The sequence below is a fragment of the Aulonocara stuartgranti genome (assembly GCF_965226115.1).
Source record: "Aulonocara stuartgranti genome assembly, chromosome: 7".
Taxonomy (NCBI): domain Eukaryota; kingdom Metazoa; phylum Chordata; class Actinopteri; order Cichliformes; family Cichlidae; genus Aulonocara; species Aulonocara stuartgranti.
The window spans coordinates 19,307,964-19,324,269 of record NC_138945.1 but is presented as its reverse complement, the minus strand read 5'-3'; the positions used below and the strand labels follow the sequence as shown (position 1 = coordinate 19,324,269).

General features: G+C 41.0%; 1 protein-coding gene and 1 long non-coding RNA gene across 2 annotated transcripts; one reads left to right on the top strand and one right to left on the bottom strand.

Moving 5' to 3' along the window:
* Nucleotides 1–432: 432 nt before the first annotated feature.
* ark2ca (arkadia (RNF111) C-terminal like ring finger ubiquitin ligase 2Ca) lies at nucleotides 433–14,681 on the top strand. Its single transcript, XM_082542044.1, has 8 exons — nucleotides 433–916; nucleotides 7,631–7,931; nucleotides 8,020–8,145; nucleotides 8,291–8,420; nucleotides 8,505–8,609; nucleotides 8,840–8,935; nucleotides 9,035–9,135; nucleotides 10,702–14,681. The coding sequence occupies exons 1-8, from the start codon at nucleotides 856–858 to the stop codon at nucleotides 10,817–10,819; spliced, it is 1,038 nt and encodes a 345-aa protein (XP_082398170.1). The 5' UTR covers nucleotides 433–855; the 3' UTR covers nucleotides 10,820–14,681.
* Nucleotides 2,786–7,423, bottom strand: LOC309711628. Its single transcript, XR_014278045.1, has 2 exons — nucleotides 3,968–7,423; nucleotides 2,786–3,828 (listed from the first exon to the last, which is right to left on the bottom strand). It is a non-coding gene; the product is annotated as an uncharacterized lncRNA (long non-coding RNA).
* Nucleotides 14,682–16,306: the final 1,625 nt, after the last annotated feature.

Here is a 16,306-nt window from a genome sequence, read left to right as displayed (position 1 = left end):
TTTCAGGGCATATCTCATATAAATCCCTGCATTGTTCAGTTCAGTATACCCTATCTGCAATACATGAAAGCAACTTTGAACTTAAAAATGTAAATGTACTAAATAAATGATAAATCTACTACATTGCAATGCAACATTTATGCCTTACGTGTAAAGAAGGTAATGTATATAGCAGAATCATCTCAAGTCCTGCATTGAAAATGCCTGATATAAAGGCATAATCGGGACAAGTTGGGGCAACTGCTGATTACTATTGTTGTGGATACAGCTGCTGTTTTTGTAATTTATACATATATTGGGTAATACTGGTGTTGTTAACTGTGCCAGTATAGTATTTATCTGTAGTATCACATCAATTTTAAAAGTGTAACGAAAACATAGTGTAATGAAAACTTGAACCTATTTTAAAAGGGGAGAGGGGGGCAAGGAAGACCAAAATAGAAAAATATTTGCAATTAGTCACCAAAGCTGTCAAATAAATGCAGTGAAGCAGAAGTCAAAACTTTCATAAAAAAATACTTGAGTAAAGCCTGGTGAGGTAAAGTTCCGTTTATTTCAGGCTCCGTGATAAACTATAGCCATAAGGTACCATCAGATCTAAATGTTCCAGCCACGAAAGTACCCCGCACTGTGCGTGCGGATGGGAAGGATATCTCCGCCCAGGCACTGATCCTATTGGCGGATCCCGCTGTCAAATCCGGAGGGTCCTGCTCGGAAGGCTCCACTGATTGGCTACAGGGGTCTGTGTGTGTGTGCAGGCAGCGCAGTCTGTTTGAATGTGCTGGTGACTGAAGAGGATCATTTCCATGGACCATCTGTCTTACTGGCTGCGCACAAAACAAAGAAGGACCCAGGATGGTTTTAGTGCATGTCGGATATCTGGTTCTCCCCGTCTTCGGCTCAGTTAGAAACAGAGGTATGAGGAGCTTTATGTTCTCTCTTTTTTTTTTCTAACGCTAACCCCGAAATAATACTTCTTCATTACTTGTCTTAAATATCCACAGATGATGTAAACAGAGCTGACACCTGCTAGCTAAAAGCGAGCCAACGTAACAGCGAGCGATACCGAAATTATATTAGCCTTCTTGCTAGCTGTAGCCGAACCGAGACCGCTAATGAAGCGACCGAAGACGTGAGCCCTCAAATGCCGACGAAGACGTTGTGTTTCGGGCCTGTAAACCGCACTAAAAGGACTTCAGCTGTCAAGCGGCAGCTTTTCTTTTCCCCTTTTCATTTTTTTCTTTTTTACCCTCGGCGGCTAGCGCGCTTCTGTCTGGTTTATCTATTTATCCCTTCGCCTTGTTTATGTGTGTGCCGTCGCCGCTAGCTACTACAGCCCGGACAACAACGGCAGATTAATACCAGCCCAGCTTTATTTAGCTTACAACCTCCACAGGGGTTTCTTAAATTATGAATTTAGCCAAGCTAGGGTAGACCTCTGAATCCAAAGTGCATCCTTTAAAAAAATCTCATTTCTGCGAGTTACTTTAACTGGATGGTTCTTCCACTGAAAGACAGCATTAGGCTAATCGGTGTAAATTAGTATAAGCATATGACTGGTTTTTAATGCGAATAGGCTTTAACATTTTTGGAGCATGTCCCCGTCAAACCTCTAATAAAAATAATAATAAAAAAAATTCCCTGCAAATTTCGCTGCAGGTGCTCCAGTAGTGAAACAGCATAAAATCCGTTTAATAGGGCATAACAACAATAACATCATCCTCCACTGCAGCAGGGCTCTCTGTGTTGATTATGTAATAATAATAGTAATTTGTCGTGCATTGTTAAAACTACATGCAGTAGCACCAATGATTTCATTGTGCTTTTATTTGTGTTCTTTTTTCCTGTTCCATAGTATCGAGGCTGGCTCTACATTCCGCATTTCTCAGACCTTTGTCCCCCTCCATTGTGTAGCTAACGATCATCTGCTGCTGTCTGCCGTAGCCTCTGCCTGTTCTCTGCATCTAGCTGTATTGTGAACCCCTTCTTCCTCATTTCCTCTTTCCATCTGAAGACGACATTGGCATTAAAACAGAGTTCCCACTCATACCGTATCCTTCTGTGTAACAGACTAAAGAATAACACTCTCTGTAGAAAACAGTTTGTCTTAATTTAAACTGTCATGTTGCTCTTTAGTGAATAACCCATTGTAGCGTTAGACTTTACTACAGACTGTCATTGTGATTCTCCCATTCAGTGTGGATAGACTACATTCTGCTGTAAATTTCTGTAAAGTGGATACATTTTGATCCTCCCCTCCCCGATTCGATTACAGCCAGGCTTGATCGAACTCGTTGATTACTCTCCTCACAAAGGTGCATTGTACCGTCTTTTTGTTGTCAAAGGAGCACTTTACAATTGCTATTACTAATAATCTTGTTATCCTGATAATCACTAATTGGCATGCAGCGCTTAAGTCATTTTGTTTTTGGCGACGTTATGTTTTTTTTCCCCACATTTGAAGGTCCACTGCACCTGTTAATGGTTGCTGGTCATAATCCTATCCATGTGTCAAAGCATTTGTCCCTGCTAGCTGAGCGGACTTCACAATAAATTGGAGAGATGTGAATCTAAACCCATTTTGCCATTTTTGCAGCGCCCCACCACCACTACCACTCCCTCTCAAATCTTACCTCCAGCACCTCCAGAATGCTATCCATTTTACAGGGATGTGTATATCCTGCACTGCTGTAGATCTCCTTTTTTAGAATCAAAATGTCTTTTTTATTCTTTGGTTGTGGTTTTTCTGCCTTATGTTCTTGTATTAGATCCTAATGCATGGTCATTTTATACTTTTGTTTTTCCACATTGAACAGCAGATTCCAATGTAATCTTTGTGAAGAGATGTCCCTGCTGTACTGAAATGTGCTGTAAGCATACACATCTACTCATTGGATGCTGCTTCTGTTCTGTTAACCCTACAGAGAGCATGGTCAGGCCTTGCCTTTGGTCTTTATTTGCATGGGATTATTATTATTATGCTTATTATGCTTATGTAGAGTCTCTTACTCTTATTATTACTATTATCACACAGTGCCACACATACTAATATTTTTCCAATAAAGACTGTAGTTTTCTTCCTAACCTTCAGTGTGCTTTTTGCTGATTTCCATGTGTTCCTCCCCCTCCTCCCTCCACACTGTGCTGTCACTGAGACGGTCCCCTCACTCTATATGTGCTCTCATTTCTCAGCTGTCTTTGACAGAGTTTCTTCAGGTTGCCACACTGCTTACTTTGGAGTAGGGGCAAGCACATTTTTAAAATGCAAAGGCATGTTTGATATTGAAACCTCGACACTGACATTTCCTGTTACATACAGGCTGTCATTCCATCCAAATCCATACACTATCTATAGACCAAAACACAGCCTCTCTCACAGCCAATCATTGGTGTTAACATTGTGAGCAATATGGGTGAAATCATGGTATGTGTAATATATATATTTTTAAATATAGTTAATAGAAGTATATTGCAAAAAAACACTCAAAAGGAGTTAAATAGTAAATAAAAATACAAGTGTTTAACAATAAAAAATTTAAAAAAAGCTGGCATGCTATATAAAATGAAAATAAAACAATATAATTTGCAAGCACGTTAAACCCTATATTTAAAAAATAAAATAAAAGTGAATTAATGAAGCACAAAATAGAATTTAAGGATTATTCAGGCCTTTTTCCTTTTCTTTATGGAAAACATAAGTTCTTGTTTTGAATTTGATGCCAGCAAAATCTTTCAAATAAGTTGCGACAGGGGCATGTTTACCACAGAGTTGCATCAGCTCTTCTAACAACACTCTTCAAGGGCTTGGAAACTATGGCAGACCGGTTGCTGTAGATTTGAAAGAAACATGTTTTCATGTAAGATTTCAGCAGCTCAACACTTCAGAGCCCCCTTTGTTATATACATGTTATTTATTTATCTTTGGTTCGCATTATCTAGAATGTTGATACTGGGTGATGGCTCTGACCTGTTTAGCCCCTGGACTCACTCTGTACAGAGCCATACTGCTGTAATTCGTGAGGAATGTTGTTTTGCACGGTCTTGCTGAAAAAAAAAGCAAAGGCTTTCCAAAAAAGAAGTCATCTGATCCGATACCTGTACATATCAAATTGTTCAGCATTAATGGCGATTTCACAGATTTGTGAAAGCACCATCAAGATTTGTGAAGTTACTCATAATATTGCTCACTAATGTATGCGCATATCATCAGGAATGGTGCCATTCTTCTGAATTATATTTATGTATAATTTGTTTGTTTTTCACAGTGGTTTTGAGAAGTTGTTTAGTCCACTTCACAGATTTCCACCACAGAACTGAAATGGCGCTGAAGAGCACTGCCGTTCAGTGTTGGTTTTCAGCTTTCCCCCCTGAATACAGAGAATTCTTAGAATTCCCTTAATCTTTTAAACAACACTGAACTGGTGATTATATAACCCAGTGATAGTGGAAGATTATGGAGATTGTGTTTTACTTTGAAAAAAAAAAAAAACACTGGTGAAACGCTCAACATAGTTGCATCTAAAAGACTCTCTTTTTAAACCCAATTACAAAATTGATCTATTTTCAGTTTACCCAATTGGAATCAATACTGTTTTTTAGAAGAGGTTTCAGGCATTTTACTAGCTGGGTTTTCCCATCTTTTTGGCCCCTGTCCTAAAAAGTATAGCTTACAATTCAAACTGAGTGTATATAAAACACAACAACAAAAACAAAAACAGGAAAGAAAAATAGGATAGTCATTTTTTTCTCTTCATCACAAAATCAGTACTGCTACCTTACCTTGTACCTTAGCAAGATGCCTTGAACAAAAGCCACCAAGTGGCTTTGTCTTACAAAGACAAAAACTACCTTCCAGCACATCTGTCAATCATTCATCGACATGTTTTAACTGAAAAGTGTAAAAGTACTATCCACTAGATAAGAGATAATGACTACCTATTAATTGGTGAGTTTTGCCTACATATTGAGTTTGCTGCCTCCTGGCTCTAGCCTTTAACGTCAGTACTCAGCTATAAGAGCAATATAGACTTGACCTCCAGCACAAAGTGAACAAGTAGACAGTCCTAAATGTCTAGCTATTCCTTTTTGCAGTCTCCAAATGGGTACCGCAAAGACAATACAGAGGTTCAATAATTAAATGGTGGCTGCTCAGTCTGCATTTAAACTCGTGTCTCTGTGGTATGCTGTCAGGTCCTCAGCTGGTGTTTTTCTTTATTAGCACAACGGACCATGACACATTTATATTCATGTTGCCTTTCTAGCTGGTGACAGCAGCATAACTAAACCCAGTTAGGCTAACGTTGTTTCTCAAGCACAGATAATGTGTTAAACTCTGAGTAATGAGTGCAAATGAAATAAAAGAAGTCACATTTTTGTTGTTAGTAGTAACTCATTTCTCTTTACATGCTGGCTATGCACATCAGCCAGCTGTGTAATGACTTTTCATTTTCATCAAATCTTCAGTTTTTTAGACATCTGTTGTGTTTCTCTTTAAATGTGGCATTAGATGCTTCTTTGAAAAGTGTCCAAGTGGGACGCTTTTCTTCCATTTTAACACTTGACTCAGCTGCGTGAACCTTACATCTGCGCGCAGTGTCTGAAAAAGGCTAAAGGTGTGTCCGAGGCACAGCCATGTGTGCTCTGCAGCTGACTTCTAAATATTCCAGCAGCTGCACTGCATGTGCGGCTGCACTGATACAAAACCACGAAAAGCAAGGTCAGCACAATGGTTTTCCAAGCATGTGCATGTTATGCTGGATTTTTTTTTCTTCACCAAGTGCAGCTGTACAACACATGCACTGATTTTGCCTCATTAATCCTCACCTTCTGATGGTGAGTGTTATAATTGGCGACCTCAGCAGGTGTGGGGATGGTTTCTGCCTAATGGGAGACCAGTGAGACAGGCAGAGGACAGGAGTGTGTTAGAGAGGAGGTGTGATGTAAAGCTGCAGTGACTTCAGGAGGAGTGGAGGGAGAGAGAAAGAAAAGAGTTGAGGTTCCATGTCAGACTGCTGCAGTCGCAGGTGGGTGGGGCTTGCTGGCTGTCACTCACTGTGGGACACCATGCTGCAGCCATGCTGTGGGGGAGGGGCCGCCTGTGCAGCAGCTGAGGGGAGAGGATAGGTGGAAGGGTGTGTGTGTGTGTGTGTGTGTGTTTCTGTCTGTGAGTCAAAGACAAAGCCTCAGATGTAACAGTGGAAACATCAGGGCTGCTTCTGCTGGCAGCTCTGCAGTACGTCAAATATTAATGCCAGCAGTTCATGCTGTGAAAAGCTCCCAGACACAAATAATCTGATATTTACCCTGAACTCCACACAACAGTCCAGCTTTGCCGGGTCACAGGCTTCATGCAAAACTGATGCACAGCCTTTAACCAATCCAAGCCACCAGTCTGCCATTTCTGCTCTACTTCCTCAGCCAAATGCTGTTTTTCTCTTTGCCCGTGGCTCTCTGGGTTCACTGGCTTTCCATGTCCCGAGGCTATATCCAACAAAGCAAAGCCAGAGAAATATGTCGTTTCAGCAACAAAAAACAGAGCATTTTGGGAAATGCGTTTGTTTCATCTGCACAGAACTTTATTAAATCATAACCACTTCCCTGCACATCTAACTCTCCTTAATTGATTTGCTACGTCTTAAAAAAACAGTGAAGTAAAAGCAATATTTCCTTTTCTGCCGTTGAGAAATGTTACACACTTGTTAAATTTTAAATTAGATCTCAACTCAGTGAACCAGCTACTGTTAATTAAACTTGTCAGGAAATATTAAGCATGTCATAGACCATTAACAAAGAGCCAAATCTACAATGTGGCTTCATGTTATTGTTTGAAAGATTATGAGTAAACAGTTTAAATGGGCAGTTCTTATTCACGGGACATGCAAAGACACAATACTGACATATTTACGTATACACTGTCCTCCAGACCCCGCTGTCTGCTTTCCTCTCCAGAGGAAATTTAGAGAAGCTTTAATTGGAAGTTAAAGGAGTAATACTCTCAGCTTGCTTCCAGCATTCATTTCTGTGAGCTCTGAGTAATTTGTATTGATTGTTTTGTGCAAGTGCAACACCAAGGTGACTCAGTGGGACTAGCACACAACCTCCCATCTTCTCTGCTTAATAGGAAGGGTGGAGAGAAGACAAAAATGAAAGCCCATAAACTTTTCAGACTTTCTTGATGGCTATGGTGCATTACTGTTATCTGACTCTTTTGTTGAGAAAGCCTCAGTTTAATATGTTCCTTCAAACAGCAAACGCAATAAAAATAACAGAGTTTGAAACTATTGGTTTTGCTGGGATTCGTTTTGGAAATACCCTAGACCCCCAGTTAGTGAGGATGCGTCTTTCCTGTTGGCTGCACATGGCAAGTGGAGACGCAGACCATTGAGTGAAATCCGTCTGTGGGTTTAGTTGGTGCTCCACAGGGTTCTCCATGTCTGCGTCGTCCATCTGCTGTTTTGTCTGTCTTGTCTCTTCCTGTGTCACGTTCCTCTCTGCGTGGTTGGTTTTTAAATGTGTTTGTGTCTTTTTTACGAGTGTGTGCGAAAGTGCTGTTGGTTCGTCTCCTTGTCGTGTAAGTTTCAGTGAAAGTGATCGCAGCTCCGTTTTGATCCCTCGCATTTATTCCCAATAGGAGCGCACTTCACCAGGCATCAACACAGCCATGCTACCTCCTGCCGACACTTTCACCTGGGTGCTCCCCAGGCGCCCATCTCAGCTGAGTTTCCTCTAGGACATGCCAGCCAGCCCCCGCAGACAGGCCTGGCCACCCACCTGCCCCCGACGCACCATCCACCCCTCACTGCCCTGCCCGGACCCCCTCAGTTTCAGGATGTGCCGGGGCCTTCATTCCTACCTCAGGCCTTACACCAGCAATACCTCATCCAGCAGCAGCTCCTCGAAGCGCAGCATCGCAGGATCCTCCCACACTCCAGGTAGTGACCCTTGCATCCATACAAACACAACTAAAAAAACAAACAAAAAACCGAGATATTTTTAAATCAAATCTCTATCTAATTACAGAAGAGCCCAGGAGCGTATTCCCCTGAACCCTCACAGACTGCGTTCGGGCTACGAGTACTCCCCGCCCCTCCATGTTCCTCAGCCAATGACACAACAACCGCGGTACCTGGCCGAAGGCACCGACTGGTGAGTCACCGTTGGGGATTAACGAGAATCCTGCAGAGTTGAGAAATGATCCCGTCTTTTTTTTAATCTTTCCACCCATCTGTCTGTCTGCCACATTGCCTGGCATGGGCTATGTTAATTTAGCCACGTTCCTCTCTTTCTGCAGGGATCTCAGCGTAGATGCTGGCCTCCCTCACCATCAGTACCAGCTCCAGCAGCTTCCGCAGCACTATCAGCATTACCTGGCCTCCCCTCGAATGCATCACTTTCCCAGGAACACATCCTCTGCACAAGTGGTATGTTGGTCACTTCCTCAGGTGGCCTTGGATAGCTTGATAGTCTATATTCCTGCTGTAATATAATGAAGGATTTTGTTGTAGGTTGTGCATGAAATCAGAAACTACCCATACCCCCAGCTTCACCTGTTGGCGCTGCAAAGTTTAAATCCTTCGAGGCACGCCACTGCTGTGCGAGAAAGCTATGAGGTAAATCTGACTGTCCATCTATCAAACTCTGCACCCTCCCACGGTGTCACTTTAAGTTATATGTACTAACTGTTCTCTAGCTTTTAATCAGTATGAGCTTCATACGCAGATTTTTTTCATTCTTTCCTGACCATGAAAACAGCAGTGAACCAAACCATTTGTTGTCCATGTAGTAGCTTTTTCTCTTTTTAGCATTCTGGTTCATTTTATTAACTGGGCTGTTCCTGCAGGAGCTGCTGCAGCTGGAGGATCGACTGGGGAGCGTTAGCAGAGGAGCTGTTCAGACAACCATAGAGAGATTTACTTTTCCACACAAATACAAGAAGGTATGGCAGATGAGACAAAAATCTGTTGAACGTTTGCTTTTTTCCCCCCTTTTTTTTGACCCTACATTTCTGTCTCTCTGTAATGTGACCCACGAACAGAGAAAGCCCCTGCAGTTGAAGATTGGGGAGGAGGAGGAAACAGATGTTGATGAAAAATGTACCATATGTTTGTCCATGCTGGAGGACGGAGAAGATGTCAGGTAATAATTACTTTGTAGACCCAGAAATCATAAAAAAGAGAAGTGCACTTATTCTGAGTGAGTTAAATGGGAAAATCTATACCAAATTGATTTGATGGGAAACATGATGCTGCAGGCTGCAGATGATGAGCTTAGCTCAGAGATGCATTGCAGGATGGGTCTAGACAGCAGGGACTGATGGGGAAGACGAGATGGAAGCCGGACTTCCTTTTCTATTATCGTAGACAATATGACATCATTGAAAGACTGATAAGCTAATTGCCTGAGTGAGACATCAAGCAATTGCAAGAGATAAAAGAGGCACGACTACAGGAATTACTGTACCATTACCATTATCAGCGTTGCCTTCTAACATTTTTGTCTGATTTTTGTTTTCCACTTTATAATAAATATCACTTTACCTGACTTATTGTCAGGTTTACTGATAATCATGATATGATACACCACATCTCTGTGTATTGTCTGCAAACTCCTCCTGTGCAGTCTGTAGCACAGCAGCCAAACGTTGCACACAGGTACATCTTAGGTCCCTGATGCTACTTAACCACCTACCAACAAGCTAAAGTGGACTATTTTTTAGCTTTTACAGAGCTATAACACCTTAAAATGTATATTATTTTGATTCAAGGACAGCAACATCTAATTGATACTTAAAAACTATGGTATATGTGATATAATGTCATCAGGCTTCCTGGCAATAAAGGACTAATAGTCAGAACATGAGCATGGGCCTGTAAAAGTAAATATAATAAATCCAATATCAGTCATTTCATGAAATGCAGTCATTTCAAATCATAATTTCATCCACTGTCTATGTAATATATAGTAAGAATTTCTGACAAATACCAAGTATTTACTTCTTCCCATTGTGTTTCTGCTGACCTTCTGAGCAAATCATTCATGAGAATCTTTCCAGTCCTGTACCACATGTGTGCATAAATGAGCCTCTGCTATGAGCTGTTGCCAGACAAATAGCTGAGACTCTAGGAAGCTGCTGATCATGGCTAAGAAATAGTCCAATCTCAAGCCACCCACATACCAAAATTTAGTTACATTTTTTTTTTTGATAGTTGTATTTTCACACGGAGACAAAAATCCCCTTTAGTGTTGCATCAGGAAAGGCATCCACCATAAAACTGATCAAACATGCAGAACTACCTGCTGCAGTGACCCCTTGTGAAAATGGTGCTGACAAAAGTAGCCTCTATGCAGAGGCAGAAGCATGGCAACAACCTGCTTTTCAAATGCTGGAATTATAATCCCTAAAATGTTCTGTTCCATTACGCACATGCATTTGAAACAGTGGTTGGGAGGGAATTTTTAGGTAACAAGAACTGTCCCCCTGGGTGAGGCGAGAGGATCGGTGTGCAACATAAGAGTCTCAGCTGTCTGAGAGGCATTTGGGACTGACTACTCAACAACAAAAGTTGTCTCTACATGCCTGAATGAACAGAATTAACTCCCCGAGGGTCTTTTTAAGCTCACAACTGTATGCACTGGAAAAGTAACACACAGTCATGTGAATCCACACTGACCCTAAAGTTTGTCTCTCTTCCTATCCTGCAGGAGGCTGCCCTGCATGCACCTCTTCCACCAGGGCTGCGTGGACCAATGGCTGGCCACCAGCAGAAAGTGTCCAATCTGTCGAGTTGACATCGAAACACAGCTGAACCCCGACAGCTGATGAGATTCGACACTCTCGTGATTCAGTCGCCCTCGTGGTGCGATTCTTGCTTTCTTCCACCCCCGGCTCACCAGCCTCCCCCACCTTACCCTACCCCACCCCACCTCCCTCGACCTCCTCCTTCCCGTCGGGTGCTTTGCCAAATGTCTCCAGACTTCATGTGACATCACCACCCTTCTGAGTCACGCTTTACTGAGCCAAGCCAGGAAAACTAACTGCACGGAGAGGCCGCAAAGGACTCTCTTTATATAGAAGCACATCCCTCTGGAAGCAAAAGACACACTAACAAACACATACTCATATACACAGGGTTTACTTGTAGCTTGCTGGTCTTACGTGGGGTTGTTGTTGCTGTTGTGGTGTTGTACTGTAGGTAGCCTGGGGCTGTGTAGCATGTCCTCAAAGCCATGACTTAATGTCCTGAGACTAGAAAACACATAACCCCAGACCTAGCTGGCTACTTTTCTCTCTTCTCTTCAATCTCTCTCTCTTGCTCTCTTTTTACACACACACACACACACACACACACACACACACACACACACACACACACACACACACACACACAAATATATATTTCTCTCTTTTTAAACACAATCAAAATGAATATTCTGCCACGCAAGAAAGCTTAACAGAATCTAAATGCTCTGATGCCATGTTTACCTAAAGATCATTTGTGGTCGTAGTAGAGTAGCAGTAACCAATAAGTGAGATCTGGTGCGACCTCCTCGAGGCCAAGCACCAGCTAGCTGGGTGTTTTAATTCTCTCATGCAGCTTTTGACATTTCGCAGTACAGTTGTGCGTTTACCTTGGGCTGGTGTCATGTGCAGATGGTGTGATGTGATTAGGTCTCATTCACTGTCAGGGAAAACCCAGTGACTGCGATGTTTTTGTGTTTGAAATTGAAAAAGAAGAAGAAGACAAAAAATAATAGTGTTTTCACCAAAATGCATTATGTCACAGTGTAGCTTGAATCTCCGCACAGGTTTTATGTCCACTGCCCATGCCATGTGTCACTTCAAGAGACTGCGTCTCACACAAACGTGTTAGGTGAAGAACACGGCAACTGGAGTGCTTATACAACACAAAACCAAAAGAAACAAAAAGAAAAAACACAAAAAAACCTGAAAAGGGATGAACAACAGACGCTATCATGCACTGCAGAGCGAGGTGGGAGGATTTAGCTGCCCTTGTACCTGCATTTCCATCTGGCACTAGGCCAGTGGCAGAACAGTGCACACTAAAAAACAAAAAAGGAAGATTGCATGTTTCATTTTTTGGGTTTGGGGCTGTTGGCTGTGGTAGCGTTTCTTCACTTTTAAAAGGTACAGAGACGCCTGTGCATGACTTAGTTAATCTGAGCTGTGACTATCTTCTGAACACTAACAAATATTAATAATAATAATAATAATTTTTAAAAAGTCAGTGGTTTGCTCCCCTGACTTGTAGCGCGTGTCATCCGGTTCCCTTTGGTGGCGACCTTGGGATCCTGTTTTTTGATGTTTACCTTATTGCCTAAAGAACAAGCACATGTGACGATAGTTATAGCAACAAAAGTTTCTCCTCGGCATCGCGTTTGGTTTATATATAGGTACGGATTCATGCAGTGTTTTGAGCTGGGAGAGGAGCTTGCGTATTGATCTTGTGTTATATTTGTGTGACAGACCTCCCCTCGTGGTTGCTATGCTGGTTGCTATGCTGTATTTGCTAGAACATGTAGAAACGTGGTGCGACGGAGGCAGCCTCCCTCTCACAGTGCACACAGACACGAGACGACAGGACAGCAGGAAAGCATTCAGGCTGTTAAAACACACACTCTCTCCATCACCATTTCTTCTCTCTTTTTTTTTTACCCTTTGTGTCAGCTTGTCACTTCAGTTCCACAGAGCTGTGTGTGTTTGTGTGTGTGCGCGTGTGTTACAGGACGCCTTTAGGACCCTCATTGTCCTCTCTGCACTGTGATAGCATATAACAAGGGTAACACTTGGCCCAGAGACTCAATTAACAAGGCTTACTTCTTCCTGTCTTGTGCACTGCCAGTGTTGACACTGCCTCCTCCTGTAGTGGAGTCATCCGTGATGAAAGTTGTCATAGTTTACACAGGGTGTTGTCAGTTGAGATGCCTTAAGTATTTAACAATCATAATTTATTACTAACTGTAGATACTGTGGGTATGTATTTAATTTTATATAGTTTTTTTTTTCTTTTTCTGGAGTTGGGTTGACTGAATCATAATTTATTTATTTACAAATATAACATGAAAAGGCTATTAAAAAATGGATACCTCATGTTTTTTGGTTGCATTGTTTTAAATGGGAATGCTTTGCATGCAGTTGTACTTTTTCGGAACACTAAAAGTAAAAAAAAGAGGAAAAAAGGTTTTGCTGTTTGATCTCCACAAGCTGGCTGTGCGTTTACTGACCAAGGCTGAGCTACTGAGCCCGTTCTCTCTCTTTCTCTCTCTCTCTTCCTGTCTTCTATGTCTCTTTTTCTCTTTCATGTGGTGCTGTGGATCTTGGTTACATTCCATTCAATGCAATCTCTCCAATCCCCCATGCTGTGATGTAGTGAACAAACTGCAAGTGAATTGGTTTTGGTTTGTGACAATTTTTTTCTTTTTTTTTTTTCTTTCTTTTGCACTAACTTGTTTAAAATGGGAACCCTCTCACTGGCAAAAAAAATATTTTAGATTATTTAAATGAACTGGCTTTTATTTTTTTATGCTCTGCTTCTCACACAATGCACTAAGGGTCTTAATGAAACATGTTCCTTTGTTTTAACTCTTTGTGTTATCTCTTCAGTTGTCATCTCTCTAGTGTTTCTCTGTTCGTTGGTTTCTTATGTTGTTGTTTTTTTCCCCGAAATGCTTTGTAGATTTAAGCATAACAAGTGCCTCGCTTTAAGTGTTAGGGGATATTTCCATATAACGGAAACCATGAACAACAATCAGTCCATCCACCATGCCTTACTGGTTGCTTAGTTAATTAAGTGAATGGAAAACGAAGGAGCTGAGACAACATTTGACTAAAGCCATTATAATCAATCAATCCAAGTCAAGCTGTCCAAAAACTAGCTGCCGGTTTGTAGTACCGAAGCACTGCATTGCTGTGGAAATAGCTCTGACTAAAAAGAGGCATGTTTCACCGTGGGCTTTACAGCGGTCCTTTCGATGTACTTCTCCATTCTGTTTTCTCCTCTTCTTTCCGTCTCCGTTTGATTTTACCGTCCGTCCCTCCTCTCCGACTCTCTCTCTGTTTGCTTTCACAGTCTAAAAAAGGAAGGCAAGGATTTAAAGCACAACCTTTTCTAAAGAACAAAAAACAAATGCATGTTTTCTCAGGTTTCAGTGTAGTCGCAATGGTTTCATAGTATATGGTGAAAATATATACAAAGAATATAACAGAAAAAAAATTATAAATTTTGTTGCTGCTTGAATCTGACAAAAACCAACAAGTGAAGAGAAACTATCCCAAAAAGTGCCAGTGAAAGGGCTGCCGCCATCCTTGTATGAAAACCTGCTGTTTAGCTGTGACTGCGCAATGTTTTTTCAAAATAGGATATTTTATCTGAAAATAGAACTATTTATCATTAATATTAAAGCAATAGCGCATTAAAATGGTTTTGAGCGTGTTGATGATGAAGTGGATGAGCCTGTTATGGGTAAATGTTAGATTTACATTTGGTGGAATTTTGTACTTTATTTATTATTACTACTACTACTAATAATGATGATAATGATCTCAAAGGTTGCATTGCTAAACCCAAACTGTTCTGTTTTTAATTTTTATTTTATTTCATGGCTTGTATATTATCCTTTTATATGTGCTCTTTTTGTAATAAACTTGGTAAAATGGAAGTGAACCTATTTTTTCTTTTGTCTTTTTTTTTAACCCCTCAAAATGCAGCAGTTTTGTACTTCATCCTTAGTTAAAGGTGAAGTCAGGTCATCAGGTTGTTTTATAGAGAAAAAAAAAAGATATTGTACTTATAAATTTATAGCGTTTTACGTATGTGGCTAGAGATCACCCACATGTCAGCTTTGATGGGATCTCCTTTACCAAAGAAGTGAAAACACAAAGAAAAGAGGCAACAGCATCTGGATATAAAGTCATCCTCTTCCTCCTCACCTCAAGTCTTATCTGCTGAACTGAAGTCAGGACTCTAAAACACAAAAATGTGTATAAACATCCTCATTTATTCCTAATATTATTCCAGTTACTTATTGTCAGAAGATTAGACTGTTATCTTTCTATCTCCAGCTAGCTGACAAAAGCTAACAACAACAGCAGCTGGTTTTAAGCTAACATTATGCTAGCTAACGTTAGGCTAAAGTATCCTAAAATTCCTAAAAATCCTAAAAATTCACACTTGATTACATTCTCACACCTTATAAGAGGTTATTCACTCAGAGCGTCAGAGTTCAGCAAAGCTACATCCACTTCAAAGACTGTTTCACAGAAGCTAACAGAGGCTACCAGCAGCAAAAACTATAGTGCCGCCTAATGTTCTGTATGTCCTCAACAACTCACCTTAGTATGGCTGTCATTGTTCAGACATGAGCTTCTCTGACTCAGTGACACATATTGGACTTGAAAATAGAGATAGGTGCTTCTTACTGGGCATTGACAGCTAAGGCAAACAGAAGACTGACAGCTTTTCACAAATAGGGAAAAACTCTTTCCGGATCTGGTCCAAACATTAATAGAAACTTGCCGACTGACCATGTCACCATGGGGAACAGTCTAAATTTAATGTTTATGGTCTCTCTTGACTGACTACAACATGTTTTTCCTTTGGCCACCGTATCTAGGATTATACACTTGAATCAGGGACAAAAGAACTCAGTTGACTGATTTCTGCAATCTACTGACATGTAGCAGTTAGATTGTAATTCAAAAACCCGAAGAAATCATGGAATCTCTGTGTGTCCCTGTATTGTTGACTAGACATTAAAACAATTGTTTTGGGCCAAGGAAAAAGTTATAAATATAAAATTCATACACAATTACTTCTTAACGATCACTTTGACATATTTGAATGTCCCATTTGAGTCATTTATTTACCTGTTTAATGTAATGTCTAAATATCATTCTCCACAATTTGCATAGGATCATCAAAACTGAACAACAGAAGATTGGAAAATCATTGCCTGGTCTGTTGAGACTCAGTTTTTTCTGCAGAAATTCAGATGCTAGGGTCAGAATTTTGTGTAAACAACATGAAAGCATGGATCTATCCTGCGTTGTATCAGTGATTCAGGCTGATACTGGTGATGGTGTAATAGTGTGGAGGAGATTTTCTTGGCACATGTTGGGACCCTCAGTATCAACTGAGCATCATTTTAACACCACAGCCTACCTGAGTATTGATGCTGACCGTGCCCATCCCTTTATGACCACAGTGTACCAGTCTCCTTCCAGCATGATAGTGCGACAGGTCACAAAGCTCAAATCAACTCAAACTGGTTTCTTGATTTGTTGAATGAA

Excerpts from the sequence above, each read along its gene's own strand:
- ark2ca (XM_082542044.1), top strand. The coding sequence starts at position 856 with ATGGTTTTAGTGCATGTCGGATATCTGGTTCTCCCCGTCTTCGGCTCA. Across the intron at positions 7,932-8,019 it reads AGGATCCTCCCACACTCCAG|AAGAGCCCAGGAGCGTATTC; the intron begins GTAGTGACCCTT and ends ATCTAATTACAG. Across the intron at positions 8,146-8,290 it reads CTGGCCGAAGGCACCGACTG|GGATCTCAGCGTAGATGCTG; the intron begins GTGAGTCACCGT and ends CTCTTTCTGCAG.